The 27819-nt window shown below is 42.3% G+C and overlaps 1 protein-coding gene across 2 annotated transcripts in view; it reads right to left on the reverse strand.

Moving 5' to 3' along the window:
* The window catches only part of LOC133536522 (WD repeat-containing protein 7), a 143958-nt gene that overhangs the window by 37528 nt on the left and 78611 nt on the right, over window positions 1–27819 (reverse strand). For both annotated transcript variants that reach the window (XM_061877129.1, XM_061877128.1), the window contains 2 exons: window positions 20454–20567; window positions 1409–1636 (listed from right to left, as the gene is read on the reverse strand). In XM_061877129.1, coding sequence (XP_061733113.1) covers window positions 1409–1636; window positions 20454–20567 — 342 coding nt within the window. The remainder of the gene's footprint in view (window positions 1–1408; window positions 1637–20453; window positions 20568–27819) is intronic.

A 27819-nucleotide genomic window follows, 5' to 3' on the forward strand; every position in this document is an offset into this window, starting at 1 on the left:
CATGGCACCCACCTGTTCCCAATTAGCAAGAGTAAGTATTAGATAAATGTTGCTCCTTCCTAATAATTTTCTAACATATATGGCAGATTGTGACCGTAAAGCATTTTCAAAAATAAACTAAACCAGGGTTGCCTAAATGTCATTGAGCCAAAAGTGTATATTGTACACAAGAAAAAGTACCATAAAACACCACCAAGCGTGCCACAACTTATTCTGGTTTTATGAGTGGCAACAGGTGGACACCTGGGTGATTTATGTACTTCCTGCCAGCCAGGGGATGAGCATTGGACTCTTCAGTCTGTCGCTATGGCTTAGATAAATGGAAGTTGAAATAAATACATAAAAAAATAATTTTTGGACCAATTTAGTGAAATTGCATGATTCCATGCAGCGCAACATCGGATTGTGGTCGGGAATCGTTGAACTAAACTATGACTATCAGAGAAATGACTGACGGCATTAAGAAAACAAACCGCTGTTGCAAATTGGAGACCAAAATAAAGCATAGTCCCTAAAGCAGGACTATTTAACTGCCGGCCCACCCAATGTCACCCTTGATGAAACCATTCAAAATAGGGTTAGCGTATTTCCTTGAATTGCCACCGGGGCGCTAATTATTTTAAAACCTCTTCTCACTCCGGCGTTTACCAAAGGCATGTGGTAAATTTAGGCCTGCGCTTATAATTTTGAGTGTGATGTAAGGATACCATCATGAAAAGCACATTTAATAAAAACCTTATTATGGTCTTACTTTTACTTATAAATGAAGTCCATGCGCAGCTCCTTCTGATCAAAAGCATCAATAACTTGTTTATAGAAGTCTTTCTTATCAAAACTGAAGAAACATAAGGAAGACTTCTATAAAGAAGTTATTGATGCTCGATGACTTTTTTTATAGAAGTCTTCCTTATCTAAAACTCAAGAAAGATAAGGAAGACTTCTATAAACAAGTTATTGATGCTCGATTACTTTTTTATGGAAGTCTTCTTTATCTAAAACTGAAGAAAGATAAGGAAGACTTCTATAAACAAGTTATTGATGCTTTTGATCAGAAGGAGCTGCGCATGGACTTCACTTATAAGTAAAGGTAAGACCATAATAACGTTTTTTTAATTAAATGTGCTTTTCATGACGGTATCCTTACATCACACTCAAATTTATAGGCGCAGGCCTAAATTTACCGCATACCTTTGGTAAGTGCCGGATGTAAGAAGAGGTTTTTAATTAATTAGCGCCCCGGCGGCAATTCAAGGAAATACGGCAGTTAGATACTAGCTTACTGGTTCATTGGCCTACCTGGCAGCCCAGGTGACTGTGTGCTGTTAAGAGTAACGTACATTACCTCTATTTGATGGTGGAAAGGCACCAATAGTGTGGTGGCAACTCATTTTTGACGTGTCTTACTTACATGTGTGTCTGGCCAGGGAGTAGTTTGAAGATCCACCGCTTGTTGGTCCGAAGCCTTCAGGGACCTGCCCTCCGGCCCGAGTCCGTGCTGCACCCTTTGGTGGTTCAATCTCAGCCCCAAACTCGGCCCCGATGACCCCCAGAATCACGATGGCAGTGGCTTGTTTCCGACGCTCCTCGTACGAATTGGAAATCTTCTTGGCATTTGGTGGAAGGTTAGAGAGACAGCCTGGAAATGGTAGACAAGATTTTATAAACACAATAATAACATCGTACGAGTAACACATTTTCTAAGATGAACACCAGAAGCCGGACATAACACAATTAGTTCTTGATGGATTATTAAATGAACTAAATAGTTATGCTTGGTCATTAGAATAAAATAGACAATAATCCCTTTAGTGTCATCATAGTTAGGAACGAAAATTGGGGCCACCCATCCATCCATGCAAACAACAAACAAAACTACCGTATTTTCTGGACTATAAGATTGGTTGAGCTTACCCACCTCGAAACCATTTTATTTGGTGCATGGTGTAATGATAAGTGTGATCAGTAGATGGCAGTCACACATAAGAGAAGTGAAGGTTGCACCATGATGGCAATTTGTCAGAAGTAAACAACACCAAAATTGTATATGTTCCATTGAAAATATAGAACATTACACACGATGTTCAAAAATCGATCATTTTAGTACGACTTTGGTAAGCTATGAAGCTGCACCGCTTGATGGATTGTACTGTGCTTCAACATACGAGTATTATTATGGTGTGTGTATAAAATAAGACATTATCTGGCATTTTGTTTCGCAATATTATGCAAAAGCAACTTTTTTACCTTCTGCTACCTGCTGATCTATATTTGGGATCTGTATAAGTCCTGAAAAATTGTGCACGTCCACGCCGAAGCCGTAGTCGATAACAATGCTATGTGACATATATCCTCCGCTGTTGCCATTTCTAATATAAAGTAGTGTAAAGTTCTTACTTATATCTGTCAGTAAACTCGCCATGAAAGTGCTAAAACATACCGGTGTAGTCTGTGTACATTATTCACCCAAGGAACTTTAGTTATTAGAGATCCGGTCGGACGTTTTTTTTACGGATGAGGAGATGCTGCTCTGTTATTGATTGAAGTAAAGTCTGAATGTCATTAAAACAGTTAGCTCCATCTTTTGACACTTCTTCCACTCCCGTCCTTGCACGCTACACCGCTACAACAAAAATGACGGGAAGAAGACGCTGCCGAAGGTGAGCCACGTAAATAAGACAGAAAGCGGTTTGAAGATGATCTGTAAAACATAATATATGTAATATTTTGACCAAATATCAGTCAATCAATGCTTGTTTCCATAGCCCTAAATCACAAGTGTCTCAAAGGGCTGCACAAGCCACAACGACATCCTCGGTTCAGAGCCCACAAAACGGCAAGGAAAAACTCACAACCCATTGGGACGTCTATGTGAATGACAATGAGAAACCTTGGAGAGGACTGCAGATGTGGGTGACCATCCCCCCCCTCCCTCTCCCGACCCCCCTCCTGGGGAGACCCGATGCAATGGACGTCGAGTGGGTGTAACATAATATTGTGAAAGTCCAGTCCACAGTGGATCTAACATAACTACCAGTACATGTTATGTAGACCACAAGGAAGAGCTTTCAATTTAGAAAATAAATCATAACAAAAAAGTTACAAAACAATCTTCCTTAAATAAAGCTCAAAATGTTAGATTTGTGAGGCATCTCATGGTATGTAACAAAATGAAAAATGCGTGGCCGTGTTGTCGAGTGGTGTACATCAAAATGTGTTCAGAATTTGTCTACGGTCTGTTGGTACCTTACTCCATTTTGCAGGTCTCGGAACCCCCTTCCCCCATATTTTCCATACTTTAGCCGGGTGCTCCTTATAATGAGATTGCTAAAGGCCAGCTGTCATATGGAAGAAGGCCCAGTGGCTGGCTCTGATAAATGGATTAAATATGGCATGCATCCCTCCAGCCAGACTGGACCAGGAGATAAACAGAATTAGAGATGGACTTCCATACAGAATCACTAAAAAGTTCTGATTTACGGCAAGGAAAAAGTTCAGAGGAAAATTATTCAGACGAGCACGCTTGAATAACTAAGAAAATGTACTTCTTCCATTCTTTACCTACTTCTTACAAGCATTACTGCCTCATTATTGTCACAATTTCACACACAATGATTTTAAATAGAGATGTCCCATAATATCGGCTCCCAATATTATCGGCTGATAAATGCTTTAAAATGTAATATCGTAAATTATCGGTATCGGTTTCAAAAAGTAAATGGGTTGTACTTGTATAGCACTTTTCTACCTTCAAGGTACTCAAAGCGCTTTGACACTACTTCCACATTCACACACACATTCACACACTGATGGAGGGAGCTGCCATGCAAGGCGCTAACCAGCACCCATCAGGAACAAGGGTGAAAAGTCTTGCTCAGGACACAACGGACGTGACGAGGTTGGAACTAGGTGGGGATTGAACCAGGGACCCTTGGGTTGCTGACCCGGCCACTCTCCCAACCGCGCCACGCAAAACGTAAGCCTTTTAAAACGCCGCTGTATGGAGGGGTACACGGATGTAGGGAGAAGTACAGAGCGCCAATAAACCTTAAAGCCACTGGCCCAATCACATAATATCTACGGCTTATCTCACACACATAAGTGAATGCCACGCATACTTGGTCAACAGCCATACAGGTCACACTGAGGGTGGCCGTATAGACAACTATAACACTGTTACAAATATGTGCCACACTGTGAACCCACACCAAACAAGAATGACAAACACAGTTCAGGAGAACATGCGCACTGTAACACAACAGAACAAATACCCAGAATCCTTTGCAGCACTTACTCTTCCAGGACGCTACAATATTAAACCCCCCACCTCAACCCCGCCCACTTTAACCTCCTCATGCTCTCTCAGGGAGAGTATGTCCCAAATTCCAAGCTGCTTTTTTGAGGCATGTTTAAAAGATAATGCACTTTGTGACTTCAATAATAAATATGGCAGTGCCATGTTGGCATTGTTTTCCATAACTTGAGTTGATTTATTTTGTAAAACCTTGTTACATTGTTTAATGCATCCAGCGGGGCATCACAACAAAATTAGGCATAATAATTGGAATCGGTAATTAAGAGTGGGACAATATCGGAATATCGGAACATGTAAACTCCACACAAAAAAGAACATGTACTGGTTTTCCTTTAACAACATAATGTTGTGAAAACCAAAGAATATTTAACCCAAAAATTCGAGCAACTAAGCTCCGAGTTTTTTCCGTAACCCCTCCCCCCCAAAAAACAATGGTACTGTTTATCCATTTACCACAAAGTGTATCGGAATCGGTAATTAAGAGTTGGAGAATATCGTCTAAAAAGCCATTATCGGACATCTCTAATTTTAAACATAGTGTAAATGGAACAAGCATGGACTGTACAAAATCGACTTATACCTTATTGCAGTGGTTGTCAACCTTTTTTCAGTGATGAACCCCCTGTGAACATCTTTTTAATTCAAGTACCCCCTAATCACAGCAAAGCATTTTTGGTGGAAAAAAAGAGATAAAGAAGTAAAATACAGCACTATGTCATCAGTTTCTGATTTATTAAATTGTATAACAGTGCAAAATATTGCTCTTTTGTAGTGGTCTTTCTTCAACTATTTGGAAAAAAAACTTGTTGAAGAATAAAGAAGTGATTCAATTATAAATAAAGATTTCTAATCATCAGCTTAAAGTGTCCTCTTTGGGGATTGTAATAGAGATCCATCTGGATTCATCAACTTCATTCTAAACATTTCTTTACAAAAAAATAAATCTTTAACATCAATATTTATGGAACATGTCCACAAAAAAATCTAGCTGTCAACACTGAATATTGCATTGTTGTATTTCTTTTCACACTTTATGAACGAGCATTAATTCTTTGTTGAAGTATCATTCAATAATTTTTTTTATATATGATTTTTGAATTGTTGCTATTTTTAGATATTTAAAAAAATTCTCACGTACCCCTTGGCATACCTTCTAGTACCCCCAGGGGCACACGAACCCCCATTTGAGAACCACTGCCTTATTGCATTGCCTATCAAGTTATTTCATTGTAAGTAAGAAATACACACAAGTTTAACTGCAGTTATTCAAAGCAGGCATACAGTAGACGTGTTTGTCACTGAAAGAAATACATTTTGTTGTCCTTAATCTTCTTAAAATTTACTCAAAATATGTCCTAAAAATGTCCCTTGACTGACAAATTGCATTAATGTTATTTTAATAATCAAAAATGGAAGCTGGATGCCTGACTCATAATGATTGATGGATTCAGACTTCTATCAGATTTACAACTTTAGTATGATCCCAAACTTTCAAACAGTTAAAAGTTCAGTCAATGGCAGCCATAAAATATTTTTTTATGATTTAAAAGCTTTTTTTTTTTTTTTTTTTAAGACTGACAGATGTCCTGAACTTCATCATACGTGAGACGTTATGTGTTGTGCGGCCAGTCCTCAAGTAGATTGCATCCTACCTGCAGCCTTTTCTGCCCGTATACTCAGAGATGGATTGATTTTGGAAGTCCATCGATCTCTTTCTTCACGGCTGAAAGATCTATTATAATGACATTGTATCTGAATCCTATTTGTTGGCCAACCTGCTCCCAAAACATAACCCAATAAAGTAAAGAGGGGCACGAACAAGCACTCTCCCTCTGTTTGGATGCATCGTCATAAGAAGAAGAGATGGATTGGAACAAAAAAATAAAAAGTTGGCTGGCTAAAATAACATTATCTTGTACGGGAATATTTTATTAAGCATCTAGAAAGGGCAGCACTGTTTACTGCAACAATCTGTGGAGCCTAAACAAGCAAGATAAAGGTCAAACATATTGTCATCATAATCCAACATGGAATACACCCATGGTATTTAAAGAATGTAAAAATCAACACAAATTTGCCTTAAAGACAAATGGAGACAAAAAAAACAGACTGAGAATGTAAAAACAGGATGAGTAGATGACGATCTGAAAAGGTTATTTCTATTAAATGACATTAAGGGTGTAATGGTGCACTATATCCATCCATCCATTTTCTACCGCTTATTCCCTTTTGGGGTCGCGGGGGGCGCTGGCGCCTATCTCAGCTACAATCGGGTGGAAGGCAGGGTACACCCTGGACAAGTCGCCACCTCATCGCAGGGCACTATAATCACCGCTTAGTACGTATTTCTCTTTTACCAGGAATTGATTAACGTGGACCCCGACTTAAACAAGTTGAAAAACTTATTGGGGTTAGGGTTGGGTATCGAGTATCGATTGGAACCGGGACTAACTTTCCGATTCTCCCGGAATCGTTCAAAAGTTTGAATTTCGATTCCTAGTTTCGATACCCACCAGAAAAAAAGAATAAGTCCGCTGCCCAGAAGAAGAAGCCGCTGAACACCAACGAAGAAGCGCCCACCGCCGGAAGTGTTAGCATAGCCGAGCCTATGTAGCCGAGCGAGTCAGTCAAGCATGGAGAGTGGGCGTCGGCGGTCGAAAGTGTGGCTTTATTTGACTAAAAAAAAGGAAATATCGGCAAAATGTAACACGTGCGACAGGACTGTTTGGTGCTTAGGAGGGTGCACGTCGAACATGATGAAGCACCTCCGAGTTCATGGAGTACAAATAAATGCGTGTCTCGTCTTCGACGCGCTGCGCCGACCGTCCTCCTCTGCCTCTTCCTCTGGCTCCGGCTCCAACGCCCAGCCTGGCACCTCGGTGACTGCACTGCAGTCCGACTCCGGTAAGTAAAACAATATATGTGCAATAAATAATGTATTTTGCGCCAACGTTGAGGCAGCTAACAAATTAGCCCGCGTATTTTTTCATAGACAATTTACAAGCTGCTAGCCAGGCTCCGCCATGTGCTCAGCGTACTCCGTCCACCGTAGCGGCAATTGGGAAGATGTCGCTGCCACAGACAGAAGAGTGGCACAGAAAGGTCACTGCACACAAAGTCCAAAGACTGCATCCCTTTTCAGAGGTGGAATCCCAAACATTTAGCTTAGTTAAGCAATAACGTTAGAGCTAAGCTAATTGATACTGGGCTAAACAGAAACAGCAACATTACATGTTTGTTTATGTTTGCAGGGATATGGTGAAAACTCTCAACCCAAAATACATACCACCTTACAGGGACTACCTGGGAAACACATTGATCCCGGCATGGTACAAGAAGAATCGGAATCAAGAATCGTCAGGAATCGGAAACGAAACAAAGAATCGGAATTGTTTGAATTCAAACGATACCAACCCTAATTTAGTGGTCAATTGTACGGAATATGTATTGTACTGTGCAATCTACTTATAAAAGTTTCAATCAATCAATCAAAAGACATCACAGTTTGGTTAATTTTCAGGACAGTAAGGTTTCGCTTTGTAGAAACAGTCTCCATGCCTAAGTGCTTGATTGGATACACCTGTGGCCGGGCCAAGTGATCTGGACACCTGATTCTGATCATTTGGATGGCTGGCCAAATACTTTTGGCAATATAGTGTATGTTAAAAGTGCCATTTCAATGTTGATGATGCGCATTTATTTGCAAAAAGAGTGAAAGTTACAGGGCCTTTAGAGAGCCCAGTAAGAAGGCCCATACAGTAATGCAACCTGGGCCTTTAGAGAGCCCAGTAAGAAGGCCCATACAGTAATGCAACCTGGGCCTTTAGAGAGCCCAGTAAGAAGGCCCATACAGTAATGCAACCTGGGCCTTTAGAGAGCCCAGTAAGAAGGCCCATACAGTAATGCAACCTGGGCCTTTAGAGAGCCCAGTAAGAAGGCCCATACAGTAATGCAACCTGGGCCTTTAGAGAGCCCAGTAAGAAGGCCCATACAGTAATGCAACCTGGGCCTTTAGAAAGCCCAGTAAGAAGGCCCATACAGTAATGCAACCTGGGCCTTTAGAGAGCCCAGTAAGAAGGCCCATACAGTAATGCAACCTGGGCCTTTAGAGAGCCCAGTAAGAAGGCCCATACAGTAATGCAACCTGGGCCTTTAGAAAGCCCAGTAAGAAGGCCCATACAGTAATGCAACCTGGGCCTTTAGAGAGCCCAGTAAGAAGGCCCATACAGTAATGCAACCTGGGCCTTTAGAGAGCCCAGTAAGAAGGCCCATACAGTAATGCAACATGGGCTTTGAGGGAGCCCAGTAAGAAGGCCCATACAGTAATGCAACCTGGGCCTTTAGAGAGCCCAGTAAGAAGGCCCATACAGTAATGCAACCTGGGCTTTGAGGGAGCCCAGTAAGAAGGCCCATACAGTAATGCAACCTGGGCCTTTAGAGAGCCCAGTAAGAAGGCCCATACAGTAATGCAACCTGGGCCTTTAGAGAGCCCAGTAAGAAGGCCCATACAGTAATGCAACCTGGGCCTTTAGAGAGCCCAGTAAGAAGGCCCATACAGTAAAGCAACATGGGCTTTGAGGGAGCCCAGTAAGAAGGCCCATACAGTAATGCAACATGGGCTTTGAGGGAGCCCAGTAAGAAGGCCCATACAGTAATGCAACCTGGGCCTTTAGAGAGCCCAGTAAGAAGGCCCATACAGTAATGCAACCTGGGCCTTTAGAGAGCCCAGTAAGAAGGCCCATACAGTAATGCAACCTGGGCCTTTAGAGAGCCCAGTAAGAAGGCCCATATAGTAATGCAACCTGGGCTTTGAGGGAGCCCAGTAAGAAGGCCCATAGAGTTATGCAACCTGGGCCTTTAGAGAGCCCAGTAAGAAGGCCCATATAGTAATGCAACCTGGGCTTTGAGGGAGCCCAGTAAGAAGGCCCATACAGTAATGCAACCTGGGCCTTCAGAGAGCCCAGTAAGAAGGCCCATACAGTAATGCAACCTGGGCTTTGAGGGAGCCCAGTAAGAAGGCCCATACAGTAATGCAACCTGGGCTTTGAGGGAGCCCAGTAAGAAGGCCCATACAGTAATGCAACCTGGGCCTTTAGAGAGCCCAGTAAGAAGGCCCATACAGTAATGCAACCTGGGCCTTTAGAGAGCCCAGTAAGAAGGCCCATACAGTAATGCAACCTGGGCCTTTAGAGAGCCCAGTAAGAAGGCCCATACAGTAATGCAACCTGGGCCTTTAGAGAGCCCAGTAAGAAGGCCCATACAGTAATGCAACATGGGCTTTGAGGGAGCCCAGTAAGAAGGCCCATAGAGTTATGCAACCTGGGCCTTTAGAGAGCCCAGTAAGAAGGCCCATATAGTAATGCAACCTGGGCTTTGAGGGAGCCCAGTAAGAAGGCCCATACAGTAATGCAACCTGGGCCTTCAGAGAGCCCAGTAAGAAGGCCCATACAGTAATGCAACCTGGGCTTTGAGGGAGCCCAGTAAGAAGGCCCATACAGTAATGCAACCTGGGCTTTGAGGGAGCCCAGTAAGAAGGCCCATACAGTAATGCAACCTGGGCCTTTAGAGAGCCCAGTAAGAAGGCCCATACAGTAATGCAACCTGGGCCTTTAGAGAGCCCAGTAAGAAGGCCCATACAGTAATGCAACCTGGGCCTTTAGAGAGCCCAGTAAGAAGGCCCATACAGTAATGCAACCTGGGCCTTTAGAGAGCCCAGTAAGAAGGCCCATACAGTAATGCAACCTGGGCCTTTAGAGAGCCCAGTAAGAAGGCCCATACAGTAGTGCAACCTGCTGAAGACAAAGGCATAGATCTGTCACTAAATCTGGTGTTCAGACTCTATTCCTTTGGCAAAGTTTTCTGGTGGTAAAAAAAGTTGCAGATTTTATTACACTACTAAAGTATAAATTCATAAAGCATCTATTTTTACAAGTTGTATTGAAAGATAATTATGGATCAATAATTGAATCTTACGTTCAACATTTAATTGTTTACCAAAAGTAAACCGAGTACAATATACATAAAATATGGACATTTTATGACAATTAACACATCTTACTTTTTAGTAAGCCTGAAGGGGAAACCCCGATAGCAACCTTCCCAAACCTGCCTTCTTAAGCACTAACCCCATCATCCTTCTTAAGCACTAACCCCATCATCCTCCAATCCTACACCTTGGGTCCGCATTTATCGGTAATCAATAGGAGGCTGGTAAAACCTGATCACTCGGGACTCAGGGAAGGAGATCAATATTAGGAGGAAACTGATGTGAGAACAAAATGAGGGAAGAGCACTAAGTGAAAAATAGCAAAGTCCATGAGAGCAAATTATTCTTTGGTGGAAAAACAAACAAAAAAAACCCTAAAAACAAACAAAAGTGTGGCCATTTCTTTGGATGTAGAAAGTTAGTAAAAGAAAGGATGGCTTGAGAGGGGTGAGAGGTTGGGTGAAGGATACAAACTGTCCTTAGAGGGAATGTCAGGACAATAAAGGAGAGAAAATAATTGAAAACACAATTAAGATGATAGACAAAGAAGCATCAAGAAAAAAATAAAAGAATCTACTGAATTGGTCGTTGCCCTTGCTGCCCGCGCAAGTCAATCCAAAGGTTAAATGTATTTGATTGTCTTAGGACAGAGACAGAAGCAATCTGCACTCAGAAGGAAGCCTAAGTATGAAGGAGAAGAGTTGGGGGATGACGGGCATGGACGTCTGTGGGGGCGTGACACACCAACAAACAAAACATTCACAGGCTTGTCAAATAAAAGACAAAACCAGCTAACCAGTTTGTTTGAAAACTGCTCAAAATGCTTAAAAAACAGTTGAAATAAATGTAGTCTTAGTATACTTACAAACAAACTATTAGGTTATTGACAGTAAGGCTGGGCGGTACATCGATATACTCGATATATCGATGTGCGATATAGACTTTTGACAAGAACAAGAAAGTTTGATCACATTACGCCTGTACTGTATATACCTTTATATACATATATACATACATATATACCTATACTGTATATACCTTTATATGCATATATACATACATATATACCTATACTGTATATACCTTTATATACATATATACATACATATATACCTATACTGTATATACCTTTATATACATATATACATACATATATACCTATACTGTATATACCTTTATATACATATATATATACATATACTGTATATACCTTTATATACATATATACATACATATATACCTATACTGTATATACCTTTATATACATATATACATACATATATACCTATACTGGCTCACCTGCACAGGCTTCCTGTGCACTTAAAATGTGACTTTAAGGTTTTACTACTTACGTATAAAATACTACACGGTCTAGCTCCATCCTATCTTGCCCATTGTATTGTACCATATGTCCCGGCAAGAAATCTGCCTTCAAAAGACTCCGGCTTATTAGTGATTCCTAGAGCCCAAAAAAAGTCTGCGGGCTATAGAGCGTTTTCCGTTCGGGCTCCAGTACTCTGGAATGCCCTCCCGGTAACAGTTCGAGATGCTACCTCAGTAGAAGCATTTAAGTCTCACTTTAAAACTCATCTGTATACTCTAGCCTTTAAATAGACCTCCTTTTTAGACCAGTTGATCTGCCGCTTCTTTTCTTTTTTCCCCTTTTCTGTCTCATTTTGTCCACCAAACTTTTAACGTTGTGCATGAATGCACTAGACTGGCCTGCCTGTAGTCCAGACCTGTCTCCCACTGAAAAGGTGTGGTGCATTACGAAGCCTAAAATACCACAATGGACTGTTGAACAACTTAAGCTGTACATCAAGCAATAATGGGAAATAATTCCAACCGGAAAAGCATCAAAAATCGGTCTCCTTAGTTCCCAAACGTTTACTGAGTGTTGTCAGGGACGGCGTGGCGCAGTGGCCGTGCGCAACCCGAGGGTCCCTGGTTCAATCCCCACCTAGTATCAACCTCGTCACGTCCATTGTGTCCTGAGCAAGACACTTCACCCTTGCTCCTGATGGGTGCTGGTTAGCGCCTTGCATGGCAGCTCCCTCCATCAGTGTGTGAATGTGTGTGTGAATGGGTGAATGTGGAAGGTAGAAAAGCGCTAAACAAGTACAACCCATTTATCATTTATTTAAAAGGAAAGTGGTAAAAATGCCCCTGTGACAACTTTTTTGCAATGTGTTGCTGCCTTTAAGTTTTAAGTTAATGATTATTTGTAAAAAGAAAATATGTTTCTCAGTTCCAACATTCAATATCTTGTCTTTGCAGTCTATTCAATTGAATATAAGTTGAAAAGGATGAGCAAATCAATGTATTCTGTTTTTATTTACCATTTACACAACGTGCCAACTTGACTGGTTTTGGGTTTCTTGGATGCAGCTCCAAAATCCCCACTGTCCCTCTTTAATTGCTATTGTTTGTTCACGGCAAATGAAGAAAACGAGCTGAATGCATGGAAGCACAAGTCAGCCTCAGGCCTTATGCAGTATATGCCTCACTCACGTATTAAACCCAAATGTACTCCCCACTGATGAATAATGAAAGAGGAATGATAGAACAGATGGATTCAGAGTCACGGTCGAGTATATAGTCTGGTCATCAGGCTAGTGCTACAAGCTCACTTCTTTCTGCAAGATCAGAGATGTCAAACTCAAGGCCCCGGGGCCAGATGTGGCCCAACCATATTTGCTAACCCTCCCGGATTTTCTGGGAAACTCACGAAATTCAGCGCCGCTCCCGAAAATCTCACGAAATTCAGGCGGAGCTGGAGGCCACGCCCTTTCCAGCTCCATGTGGACCCGAGTGACGTGTCGACAGCCTGTTTTCACGTCTGCTTTCCCACAATATAAACAGCATGTCTGCCCAATGACGTTATAACTGTAGAATGATCAAGGGCGCATTCTTAGTTTCTTATGTGGGTTTATTGTTAGGCAGTTTCATTAACATCCTCCCAGCGCGGTAACAACACACAACAACAGCAGTCACGTTTTCGTCTACCGTAAAGCAGTTTGTCTGCCGTAAACAGCAATGTTGTGACACTCTTAAACAGGACAATACTGCCATCTACTGTGCATGCATATGTGACAATAACATCTACGGCTTTTAGAGCAGTGGTTCTCAACCTTTTTTCAGCTATGTCCCCCCTGTGAACATTTTTTTAATTCAAGTACCCCCTAATCAGAGCAAAGCATTTTTGGTTGAAAAAAAAAAGATAAATAAGTAAAATACAGCACTATGTCATCAGTTTCTGGTCTATTAAATTGTGTAAAAGTGCAAAATATTGCTCATTTGTTGTAGTCTTTCTTGAACTATTTGGAAAAAAAGATATAAAAATAACTAAAAACTTGTTGAAAAATAAACAAGTGATTAAATTATAAATAAAGGTTTTTTTTCACATACTGCGATGAAGTGGCGACTTGTCCAGGGTGTACACCGCCTTCCGCCCAATTGTAGCTGAGATAGGCACCAGCGCCCCCCGCGACCCCAAAGGGAATAAGCGGTAGAAAAAAGGATGGATGGATGGCTGTAAATATACTCCTCCCTTCTTAACCACGCCCCCAACCACGCCTCTCGCTCAACCCCCGACAACGCCCCTCACTCCACCCCCACCTCCCGAAATCGGAGGTCTCAGGTTGGCAAGTATGCAGTGATGTGCAGAATGATCAAGGGCGAGTTCTTGGTTTCTTATGTGGGTTTATTGTTAGGCAGTTTCATTAACGTCCTCCCAGCGCGGTAACAACACCCAACAACAGCAGTCACATTTTCGTCTACCGTAAAGCAGTTCGTCTGCCGTAAACAGCAATGCTGTGACACTCTTAAACAGGACAATACTGCCATCTACTGTGCATGCATATGTGACAATAACATCTACGGCTTTTAGAGCAGTGGTTCTCACTAGTCCAGGGTGTACACCGCCTTCCGCCCGATTGAAGCTGAGATAGGCGCCAGCACCCCCCGCCACCCCAAAAGGGAATAAGCGGTAGAAAATGGATGGATGGATGGGTTCTCAACCTTTTTTCAGTTATGTACCCCCTGTGAACATTTTTTTAATTCAAGTACCCCCTAATCAGAGCAAAACATTTTTGGTTGAAAAAAAAAAAAAGATAAAGAAGTAAAATACAGCACTATGTCATCAGTATCTGATTCATTAAATTGTGTAACAGTGCAAAATATTGCTCATTTGTAGTGGTCTTTCTTTAACTATTTGGAAAAAAAGATATAAAGATAACTAAATACTTGTTGAAAAATAAACAAGTGATTCAATTATAAATAAAGATGAGGTAGCGACTTGTCCAGGGTGTACGCCGCCTTCCGCCCAATTGTAGCTGAGATAGGCACCAGCGCCCCCCGCGACCCCAAAGGGAATAAGCGGTAGAAAAAAGGATGGATGGATGGCTGTAAATATACTCCTCCCTTCTTAACCACGCTCCTAACAACGCCCCGCCCCCCAACCACGCCCCTCGCTCAACCCCCGACCACGTCCCCCGCTCAACCTCCGACCACGCCCCCCACTCCACCCCCACTCTACCCCCACCTCCCGAAATCGGAGGTCTCAAGGTTGGCAAGTATGCAGTGATGTGCTATTCCACTGATTTTCTTTCCAATCCGATGCCCATTCAAATTCAGGCTGGTATCAGTGATATCGATCCGATACTGAAAGTTTGTGCAAATATACCTCCTGTGTCTGCTGATGTTTAAAAAATTGTCAAATTCAAATAATAACACATCTCAAAATATACTTAAAACATAAAAAAAGTTGACTTTGTTAGACGATTGAAACATAAATAACACTAAATGGTTCCCAGTGTGTGAATGTTGTCTGTCTATCTGTGATGAGGTGGCGACTTGTCCAGGGTGCACCCCGCCTTCCGCCCGAATGCAGCTGGGGTAGGCACCAGATGATTCTCTTAGTTTGTCATCATACCGCCATGTTCCACTAGACGCCGTGCACACACACACAATTGTATGAAGGACAAAATCCCCGAAAGCAGTCGTGTTGCTCAAAGTGCAAAAACTGCACCATCTCAATCATCCCAAACAATCAAAAAGGTCTCGAGTCACAAGTCAGACCATTCATCTCTCCACAGATTTAATCTGGGCTGGAGAGAAATGTGAGCTGACCCAAACAACCTCCAGGCTCTGATATTAGATTAGCAAGGGAGGCTAGCGTTTCAGCTAACCAAATCACAGCCGGGCTAATGACGCTAAGAGGTGAGGGTCAGCCCGACCTTTGACCTCTGACCTCTTATCGGAGCTGCCGTAATGCCTCAAGAAGTGAAACATAAATACAGTTGTGAAATGCATTCTATATTTTTTTGCGTTTCATTTATCTGCCTAAGTCAGGGTTTCTTGTTATTGAAAATATGCCTCATCATTTAAATCAGTTCTGTTATCATCAACCGCTCGAGACATCCAGTTTAAAAAAAAAAAAAGCTGTAATAAAAACATCTGCGGTAACACTAATCATCACAAGTACTCTCAGTTTGTGGAGCCAACATTCCCTCAAATCTGTGTTTTTCCATCCATCCATTTTCTACCTCTTGTCCCTTTTGGGGACAAGATGTAGAACACAGATAGACGGACAACATTCACACTCACATTCACACACTAGGGACCATTTAGTGTTGCCAATCAACCTATCCCCAGGTGCATGTCTTTGGAGGTGGGAGGGGCCTACCCCCAGGTGCATGTCTTTGGAGGTGGGAGGGGCCTATCCCCAGGTGCATGTCTTTGGAGGTGGGAGGGGCCTATCCCCAGGTGCATGTCTTTGGAGGTGGGAGGGGCCTATCCCCAGGTGCATGTCTTTGGAGGTGGGAGGGGCCTATCCCCAGGTGCATGTCTTTGGAGGTGGGAGGGCCCTATCCCCAGGTGCATGTCTTTGGAGGTGGGAAGGGCCTATCCCCAGGTGCATGCCTTTGGAGGTGGGAGGGGCCTATCCCCAGGTGCATGTCTTTGGAGGTGGGAGGGGCCTATCCCCAGGTGCATGTCTTTGGAGGTGGGAGGGGCCTACCCCCCAGTGCATGTCTTTGGAGGTGGGAGGGGCCTATCCCCAAGTACATGTCTTTGGAGGTGGGAGGGGCCTATCCCCAGGTGCATGTCTTTGGAGGTGGGAGGGGCCTATCCCCAGGTGCATGTCTTTGGAGGTGGGAGGGCCCTATCCCCAGGTGCATGTCTTTGGAGGTGGGAAGGGCCTATCCCCAGGTGCATGCCTTTGGAGGTGGGAGGGGCCTATCCCCAGGTGCATGTCTTTGGAGGTGGGAGGGGCCTATCCCCAGGTGCATGTCTTTGGAGGTGGGAGGGGCCTACCCCCCAGTGCATGTCTTTGGAGGTGGGAGGGGCCTATCCCCAAGTACATGTCTTTGGAGGTGGGAGGGGCCTATCCCCAGGTGCATGTCTTTGGAGGTGGGAGGGCCCCCCCCCCCAGGTGCATGTCTTTTGGGGTGGAAGGGGCCTATCCCCAGGTGCATGTCTTTGGAGGTGGGAGGGGCCTATCCCCAGGTGTATGTCTTTGGAACTGGGAGGGGCCTATCCCCAGGTGCATGTCTTTGGAACTGGGAGGGGCCTATCCCCAGGTGTATGTCTATGGAGGTGGGAGGGGCCTATCCCCAGGTGCATGTCTTTGGAGGTGGGAGGGGCCTATCCCCAGGTGCATGTCTTTGGAGGTGGGAGGGGCCTATCCCCAGGTGCATGTCTTTGGAAGTGGGAGGGGCCTATCCCCAGGTGCATGTCTTTGGAGGTGGGAGGAGGCTGGAGTACCCAGAGGGAACCCACACAGTCACGGGGAGGACATGCAAAATCCACACGGAAAGATCCCGAGCGCAGGATCGAATCTAGGACTACTGAGGACTTTCGTATTGTGAGGCACATGCACTAACCCCTGTACCACCGTGCTGCCTGCATTGTGTTCTATTGGACAGGTAATTAGAAAAACCATTTACAGCATGCTGAGATGGGCCAATCCTGTGCAGTCTGTCCCCCAAAATTACTTACTTAAAGTGGACCTATGATGAAATGACAGGAACCAAAAGAAAAGGAAAGCGTGCCGTTCACAAGAGAAGCTAAGGCAAACAAACTTAGGACATGAAATATGAAACTATGGACATGAAAACCTCACTAAAGTAAGGCATTAAACAAATAGCATTAACTATGGTTTGGCATGAAATAAGAAAGATTTAATGTGGCATAAAAAGAACATGAAACTGTGGCATGAAAAGAACTATGACGCCAGGACGACAAACTGGCAAAAGCAGGCTTAAATAATAGTCTCTTAATTAGAACAAGTGCGTGTCCAAACACCAGCGGCAGGAACTAAAAGAGTCCAAAACTAATCAAAAATAACTGAAAACTTAATCCAGACCACAGATCATGACAAAAATGTTCCAAAATTGGATTGAATACTCGTGTTGAAAAATGCCTAAGTATAAAAATCATAAAGTACATGCATTTTGGCGGGAAGTTTTTTGATAACGTGTACTCAAATATGACGATATAGTCATTTTCTATATCGCACAGAGACAAACCGGCGACATATTGAGTTTATCGATATATCGCCCAGCCCTATAAGATGTTGTTAAGTATTATTTTCATATAATCTTGGCATGCACTTAATAACGACGTCCAACATGCAGTGACATAATTACTGCCAAAAGTAGCTTTTTTTATACATGCAGCTTCTCTGATCCATCGGCGAGTGTTCAGGTGTACTTAATTTTGTGAAAAAAATACAAAAAGTTGTATTATTTGGGGGGAAAAAGCAGTGATGACTTGAAGATATTTATTCAAACAGTACATGTTTTTTTAAATATAAATTCAATACTTTTCAAGAAGTTACGGCGTGGTTTCTATCAGAAAGTGAGAATGCCTCCACAAAAGCCAGCTTGGAGACGGACTCAAAAAACGAGTTAAAAAAAGTGAGTGGAACAAAAAGTCAGAAAAATTTAAACACAAAGTTTATCCAACACATTTTTCACACACAACCAGGATGGCTTTTAAATGCAAAAACAACAACATATGAGGCTCTGTTTTAAAAAAAATGACTGCAAAATGAAAAATATTGCTGTCAAAAGAGAAAAAAAAAATCAAAATGAGCAAAGTAAAATGATGAATTGTTAGCTCTGTCTGTGATATTGATTGGGCTGCGAGAAAGATGGGGAAAGAAAACAGGGAGGAAGCAGGCAGGATAGAAGTGTCAGAAATTAAAGGTAGAACCATCTTATAAAGAGTTATTTAGTACGGTTGGATGTTTGTGATTATTAGAGGAGCAAAAAGTATTTGTAGATTTCTTCATCCATGTGCATAAACGTTTGGTCATCAACTCACCAAGAAATGATGACATTGGATTTAATTCATATGAGCGGATCATCAGAATTTTAAGTTGAAGCAGAAAATTAGCCTGCAGTTATTTTTCAATTATTATTCACAAATTAAAATGACAGATTGTACCACAACAACACAGGAGAATTACGGCTATATTGAAACTAAATCATAAATAATGATATGAGACTATCAAAGGCAATTGCACTAATACCAAATAAGTGTTTGCTTTTTCCACTAATGATTTTCTTTGATACAACAATTTGCAAATCCTTTTCAAGCCATATTCAGTTGAATGTGCTACAAAGACAACATATTTGATGTTCAAACTCATAAACTTTTTTCCCCCGCAAATAATCATTAACTTTAGAATTGCCAGCAACACGTGACAAAGAAGTTGGGAAAGGTGGCAATAAATACTGATAAAGTTGAGGAATGCTCATCAAACACTTATTTGGAACATCCCAGAGGTGTGCAGGCTAATTGGGAACAGGTGGGTGCCATGATTGGCTATAAAAACAGCTTCCTTTCACAAGAAAGGATGGGGCGAGGTACACCCCTTTGTCCACAACTGCGTGAGCAAATAGTCAAACAGTTTAAGAACAACCTTTCTCAAAGTGACATTGCAAGAAATTTAGGGATTTCAACATCTACGCTCCATAATATCATCAAAAGGTTCAGAGAATCTGGAGAAATCACTCCACATAAGCGGCATGGCCGGAAACCAACACTGAATGACCGTGACCTTCCATCCCTCAGACGGCACTGTATCAAAAACCGACATCAATCTCTAAAGGATATCACCACATGGGCTCAGGAACACTTCAGAAAACCACTGTCACTAAATACAGTTGGTCGCTACATCTGTAAGTGCAAGTTAAAGCTCTACTATGCAAAGCGAAAGCCATTTATCAACAACATCCAGAAACGCCGGCGGCTTCTCTGGGCCCGAGATCCTCTAAGATGGACTAATGCAAAGTGGAAAAGTGTTCTGTGGTCTGACGAGTCTAGATTTCAAATTGTTTTTGGAAATATTTGACATCTTGTCATCCGGACCAAAGGGGAAGCGAACCATCCAGACTGTTATCGACACAAAGTTCAAAAGCCAGGATGTGTGATGGTATGGGGGTGCATTAGTGCCAAAGGCATGGGTAACTTACAGATCTGTGAAGGCACCATTAATGCTGAAAGGTACATACAGGTTTTGGAACATCATATGCTGCCATCTAAACGCCGTCTTTTTCATGGACGCCCCTGCTTATTTCAGCAAGACAATGCCAAGCAACATTCAGCACGTGTTACAACAGCGTGGCTTCGTAAAAAAATAGTGCGGGTACTTTCCTGGCCCGCCTGCAGTCCAGACCTGTCTACCATCAAAAATGTGTGGCACATTATGAAGCGTAAAATACGACTGAAGCTCTACATAAAACAAGAATGGGAAAGAATTCCACTTTCAAAGCTTCAACAATTAGTTTCCTCAGTTCCCAAACGTTTATTGAGTGTTGTTAGAAGAAAAGGTGATGTAACACAGTGGTGAACATGCCCTTACCCAACTACTTTGGGACATGTTGTAGCCACGAAATTCTAAGTTAATGATTATTTGCAAAAAAAAATAAAGTTTATGAGTTAGAACATCAAATATGTTGTCTTTGTAGCATATTCAACTGAATATGGCTTGAAAAGGATTTGTAAATCATTGTATTCTGTTTATATTTACATCTAACACAATTTCCCAAATCATATGGAAACAGGGTTTTGTACAAAACTTACACATTCATACATATCACGTCTGCTCGGACGTTTTGTAATATTTAGAGGTTTACTGAGGAGTACCTGCAGTGATGTCATCATCCGTGACGTCCATTTCCTCCTCGGGTGCCTTGGCCTCCAGTGGTTGAGCTTCAGCCGGGGGGAGGGCTGGAGTTGAGGGTTCGGTGGCTGTCCCAGCTGTGTGATAGAGGAACACCTCATTAAAATGCAGAATCCTGAATTGTGACAGTTTGTGCGAGTCCTGTGTTTTGCATTGATTCTTATTGTCCTGGTTAGGCAGCTAATAAAGGTTTATTGGACTTCCTCGTTATCAAGAGGATTAATGGAAGCCCACACCCATGCAAACATGCACGCTTCATTTAGTGCCTTCATTTAAGTCTTATCACGCCATTGCCAATTAACCCTGCTTTTCATTAGCCCGCCTTAATGAACGATTCTCCCCCCGTGAATGGAGTCACAGAGCTGATGCTGGGCTAATCTCTGCTTAAACAGACTAATTAATGAATTACACAAAGACTCACACACAACCGGAATCAGAGCGCAAGAAAACAATAATCAAATCATCCCCGTATGTTAATTTGATAAGAGAAAAGGAGACGAAGCGATAAGTACAAATGATTACAACAGTAAAACAGCGTGATTGCATTACGTGGACTGATACAAATGAACAAAATTCTAATTTGAGTTAAAATAGACAAATCAGCGGTTATATAATTACATCTCCGAATAATCACATTATATGCCTTGATAGAAAACAATAATGAAAACATTTTTAATTACAGCGATTCCTTCCAGCTGACATAGGGCTCCATGTTCCCATGAACTCGTTCAATATTGCGACTCTGCAGAGCTCTGCATTCCAAACATGAACACACACTGACGGAGGGCTGATACACAACCCTCGCTGCATACATTCCAGTGATAAAAATGTAATTGGAACCTAATTAAAAAGCAATTGCTTCGGTGTGATGAATATGAAGGTGGAGCAATGTTTTGCATTAACGAGGCTCCCTTTCCAGATTCAATTAGGGCAAATGATCTTTGCAGACATGAAACACATGGAGTGCATGCACGCACGTAAACAACTCACTCAAAATGGCCTTTCTCATTTGAAAAATAAATAAGGAAATACACTATACTGCCAAAAGTATTTGGCCACCTAATTAAATATGAACTTGAAGTGCCAACCCATTCCTAACCCAAAGGGTTCAATATGACGTCAGTCCACATTTTGCAGCTATCACAGCTTCAACTCTTCTGGGAAGGCTGTCCACAAGGTTGCAGAGTGTGTTTATGGGAATTTTCCACCATTCTTCCAGAAGCGCATTGGTGAGGTCACACATTGACGTAGGTCAAGAAAGCCTGGCTCGCAGTCTCCGTTCTAATTTGTGCCAAAGGTGTGCTATCTGTTATCTGTGCTATCTGGTGTGACACAAAAACGATGGCGGCGCGTGTAGACGCAGCGACCTCTCGCTCTCCAGACCGTGCGGTATTTTGTTTGTTAGAGTTTTTGTCAACCCTCTGGAAGAAGATACAAGAGCCTCCGCTCTCGCACCACCAGACTCACCAACAGCTTTTACCACGAGGCTGTTAGGCAATCCACCCTTTTCTGGGCAAGAACCATGGACTCGGACTTGGAGGTGCTGATTCTCATCCCGGTCGCTTCGTACTCGGCTGCAAACTGATCCAGTGAGAGCTGAAGATCTTTATGTTTCTATTATATTCTATTGTGTTAATAAAGTCAGGAAATATGTCCTTGGACTCATGAGGACTTTGAACATGACCAATGTCTGATCCTGTAACGACTTGGTATCGGATTGATACCCAAATTTGTGGTATCATCCAAAACTAATGTAAAGTATGAAAGAAGAGAAGAATAAGTGATTATTACATTTTAACAGAAGTGTAGATAGAACATGTTAAAACAGAAAATAAGCTGATATTAACAATAAATGAACAAGTGGATTAATAATTATTTTTCTACCACTTGTCCTTAATAATGTTGACAAAATGATAGACTGATAAATGACACAATATGTTACTGCATATGTCAGCAGACTAATTAGGAGTCTTTGTTTGTTTACTTACTACTAAAAGACGAGTTGTCTTGTATGTTCAACATTTTATTTAAGGACAACATTGCAATAAGAAACATATGTTTCATGTACTGCGATGAGGTTGTGACTTGTCCAGGGTGTACCCCGCCTACCGCCCGAATGCAGCTGAGATAGGCTCCAGCGACCCCAGCGACCACAAAAGGGACAAGCGGTAGAAAATGGATGGATGGATGGATGTTTAAGGTACCGTAAGATTATTTTGTTAAAATAAAGCCAATAATGATTTTTTTGTGGTCCCCTTTATTTAGAAAAGTACAAAAAAGTACCAAAATATTGGTACCGGGACAACACCAATACACACACCGAGCTGATACTGGCAGAAATGTAGATCTGCTGGCACAAACCACCATTACTTTTCTCACCGTTAAAAAAGCACGCCAATCAAGCCTATGATGTATAAGTCCACACCTGCAAAGTGAAGTAGTTGCAGAGGGAGCAAGAGAAAGGTGCACAGCAGAAGGGGATGACAGGGTTTGAGGGGGTTAGGATGGATGGCAGGGAAGAGGGAGAAGAAGGTATTCTATCCTGCTCCAAGGTCAAGCTTGTCATGTCAGCCATGACACATAACTCCCAGCATGCCTTGTTAACCCCTCAGACCTTTTCCTCCTCCTCCTCCTCCTCCATTGCACCCTTCCTCTATTTAAAACATATACTTCCTTTTGGAGTAAAACATAAAGTGGACCATCTGGGTTTAGAAGTGTATTAATGTAGTGATCTTCACTGTTATATTTATTACAAACCCCGTTTCCATATGAGTTGGGGAATTGTGTTAGATGTAAATATAAACAGAATACAATGATTTGCAAATCCTTTTCAAGCCATATTCAGTTGAATATGCTACAAAGACAACATATTTGATGCTCAAACTCATAAACTTATTTTTTTTGCAAATAATAATTAACTTAGGGCTTCACGGTGGCAGAGGGGTTAGTGCGTCTGCCTCACAATACAAAGTTCCTGCAGTCCTGGGTTCAAATCCAGGCTCGGGATCTTTCTGTGTGGAGTTTGCATGTTCTCCCCGTGAATGCGTGGGTTCCCTCCGGGTACTCCGGCTTCCTCCCACTTCCAAAGACATGCACCTGGGGATAGGTTGATTGGCAACACTAAATTGGCCCTAGTGTGTGAATGTGAGTGTGAATGTTGTCTGTCTATCTGTGTTGGCCCTGTGATGAGGTGGCGACTTGTCCAGGGTGTACCCCGCCTCCCGCCCGATTGTAGCTGAGATAGGCGCCAGCGCCCCCCGCGACCCCGAAAGGGAATAAGCGGTAAAAAATGGATGGATGGATGGATAATTAACTTATAATTTCATGGCTGCAACACGTGCCAAAGTAGTTGGGAAAGGGCATGTTCACCACTGTGTTACATCACCTTTTCTTTTAACAACACTCAATAAACGTTTGGGAACTGAGGAAACTAATTGTTGAAGCTTTGAAAGTGGAATTCTTTCCCATTCTTGTTTTATGTAGAGCTTCAGTCCTTCAACAGTCCGGGGTCTCCGCTGTCGTATTTTACGCTTCATAATGCACCGCACATTTTCCATGGGAGACATGTCTGGAACACAGGCGGGCCAGGAAAGTACCCGCACTCTTTTTTTACAAAGCCACGCTGTTGTAACACGTGCTGAATGTGGCTTGGCATTGTCTTGCTGAAATAAGCAGGGGCGTCCATGAAAAAGACGGCACTTAGATGGCAGCATATGTTGTTCCAAAACCTGTATGTACCTTTCAGCATTAATGGTGCTTTCACAGATGTGTAAGTTACCCATGCCTTGGGCACTAATACACCCCCATACCATCACACATCCTGGCTTTTCAACTTTCCGTCGATAACAGTCTGGATGGTTCGCTTCCCCTTTGGTCCGGATGACACCATGTTGAATATTTCCAAAAGCAATTTGAAATGTGGACTCTTCAGACCACAGAACACTTTTCCACTTTGCATCAGTCTATCTTAGATGATCTTGGGCCCAGAGAAGCCGGCGACGTTTCTGGATGTTGTTGATAAATGGCTTTCGCTTTGCATAGTAGAGCTTTAACTTGCACTTACAGATGTAGCGACAAACTGTGTTTAGTGACAGTGGTTTTCTGAAGTGTTCCTGAGCCCATGTGGTGATATCCTTTAGAGATTGATGTGGGTTTTTGATACAGTGGCTTCTGACGGATGGAAGGTCACGGTCATTCAATGTTGGTTTCCGGCCATGCCGCTTACGTGGAGTGATTTCTCCAGATTCTCTGAACCTTTTGATGATATTATGGAGCGAAGATGTTGAAATCCCTAAATTTCTTGCAATGGCACTTTGAGAAAGGTTGTTCTTAAACTGTTTGACTATTTGCTCACGCAGTTGTGGACAAAGGGGTGTACCTCGCCCCATCCTTTCTTGTGAAAGACTGAGCATTTTTTGGGAAGCTGTTTTTATAGCCAATCATGGCACCCACCTGTTCCCAATTAGCCTGCACACCTGTGGGATGTTCCAGATAAGTGTCTGATGAGCATTCCTCAACTTTATTTTATCAGTATTTATTGCCACCTTTCCCAACTTCTTTGTCACATTTGCTGGCATCAAATTCTAAAGTTAATGATTATTTGCAAAAAAAAAAAGTTTATGAGTTTGAACATGAAATATGTTGTCTTTGTAGCATATTCAACTGAATATGGCTTGAAAAGGATTTGCAAATCATTGTATTCTGTTTATATTTACATCTAACACAATTTCCCAACTCATATGGAAACAGGGTTTGTATTTATTAGTTTTGTCACCATTTTAGAATTTGAAGCACCCACCAGATTTGTTTAAAGAATGCAGTGCAAAGGAGGACACTAGGAGGTAAAAAGACAAACACAACTGTGCTGACAAAGAGGAACATGATTACTGTTCAGTGATCAAAGAAACAGCTGCAACGCCTGCTTTTAAAAAAGGGGAAATTGTCTGTGCTCACGGCTGTGAAAATTGCTGGTGATTTTGCCTAATCAAGTGTGTGGGAATATCGGTGGTTATTTGAGGTTAACTCGTCCCCCTAGTCCCCCCCCACCTGCCCCGCCTTATGCACTCTCTCCTGGGCTTCCATTACTCGCTCTCCTCCCCCCTGCAGTGCCGGAAACCCTCCACCCCAAAGATTAAAGCCTCACAACCGACTATTATTGTTGCAGTTTGTAGCATGTCCGCCCGGCCAGGGGTTGGCAGCTACAGCTGTTCTAGCGAGCTGTTTAAATATCGGCTACATAGATTACAGATCGACCGATATGTTTTATTCACCGATATTTTAGTAATCAAGGGGGCTCCCGCACCCCCGCCACCCCGTAAGGGACAAGCGGTAGAAAACTGATGGATGAGTGGGAGCCAACAACCGACATTTTGAGCCGATTTTCATTTGCGGTAAAAAAAAATCAATCAATGTTTATTTATATAACCCTAAATCACAAGTGTCTCAAAGGGCTGCACAGGCTTCAACAACATCCTCGGTTCAGATCCCAAGTCAGGGCAAGGAAAAACCCAACCCAGTTGGATGACAATGAGAAGCCTTGGAGAGGACTGCAGATGTGGGTGACAACAACAACGCAAGTAATGTGTCCCGTGAACAACCGTCCGACCGGAACTCTCTAATAACTAAAGTGTCAAGACTTGGACTATGGCGTGGTTTGTTTTCCCATGGTGCAAAGCGACTGGACTGGACAAGGCATGAAGGAAATAACAAGATTTAATTAATCACTCAAAAAGTACCAAACAAAAGGCGCGCACAAGGCACAGGCAAAAACAACTTAGGACATGAGACATGAACTAAAAAAAACCTAGCATGGATAACGTCAGGGGTATCAAAAGTACATCAAGGGAGATGTCGCCAGGCCAACTACTGGCAACTATGGCTTAAATAATAGCAATGTGATTACTGACAGGTGCGTGAGTCCAAACAAATCAGCTGCGTGAGTCTTGAACACGTAAAAAAGTGTAACTAATGGTCGTCATGGTGAAAAAACAAGGGAGCGTAAACAGCTACTAAGAGCCCAAAAAACCAACAGAACAGAACCATACAAAACCTGATCACAAAGACATGACATAAAGTTCCTTGGGTGAATAATGTAAACTCACTACACCGGTATGTTTTAGAGCTTTGATGGCGAGTTTACTGACAGATATGAGTAAGAACTTTACACAAATTTATATTAGAAATGGCAACAGCGGAGGATGAATGTCACATAACAAGAAGATAGAGAAAAAGAAGAAGCTTATCGACTACGGACCACAGACTACAAATGCGGACGCGCGCAATTTTTCCGGATTTATGCACAGTGTGTAATTTTCCATATTTTCAACGGAACATATAAAATGTTGGTGTTATTTACTCGAGTCATATTGCCATAGACGGACTACAAATGCGGGCGCGCGCAATTTTTCCGGATTTATGCAGATCCCAAATACAGATCAGCAGGTACCATAAGGTAAGAAATGTTGCTTTTGATAACATTGCGAAAACAAAACCCTATATTGTATGTCACACACCATAAAAAAACTTGTATGTTTAATGCGCAGACAATCCATCAAGTAGTGTGGCTTCATAGCTTACCAAAGTCGTACTAAAACATTCTGATGAATTTTTGAGCACAGTGTGTAATTTTCCATATTTTCAATGGAACATATGAAATGTTGGTGTTGTTTACTCGAGTCATATTGCCATCGTAGTGCAGTCTACGCGTATCTCTTATGTTTGACTGCCATCTACTGGTCACACTTATCATTACAGCATGTACCAAATAAAATTGCTTTGAGGTCGGTAAGCAAAACCAGAATTATTCCGTACATTAGGCGCACCGGGTTATAAGGCGCACTGTTGAGTGTTGAGATTTTAAGTGCGCCTTATAGTCCGGGTAATACGGTAGTTCTGTTGTAGTTGTATAAAAAGACAAGATACCAATTAAAAAGAGGCTGACACGATAAACGTCAAAATGCTTAATATAATCATTATAGTCAATATAGTCAATTATTTTTACGCAAATAATGGGGAACTGCCAGCCTTGCTGTTTCCTCTGCTTCCAGGCACAGTGCTTCTAGAGATCTAAACGCAGTCTATTCTTGCTCCAGGCTTGCCCTTAAAGAGACACAAAATGTATAAATCCTTCTCCCATACTAAGAAAGCATTAACACCAGCACATGTATTATTTAAAAAAATATACACACACAAGCAATGGAGATAGAGAAGAAAGCTTGATTTTATCTAAATAATCCTTTAAACCAGGTGGTAAATATATCTTTTTAAATCCTGAGGAGCTCTAAAAGGTCAGCCGTGTGCATCTGTACGTGGGTAGCAATGGACGCTGCC

This window comes from Nerophis ophidion, linkage group LG17 (assembly GCF_033978795.1).
Source record: "Nerophis ophidion isolate RoL-2023_Sa linkage group LG17, RoL_Noph_v1.0, whole genome shotgun sequence".
Lineage (NCBI taxonomy): Eukaryota > Metazoa > Chordata > Actinopteri > Syngnathiformes > Syngnathidae > Nerophis > Nerophis ophidion.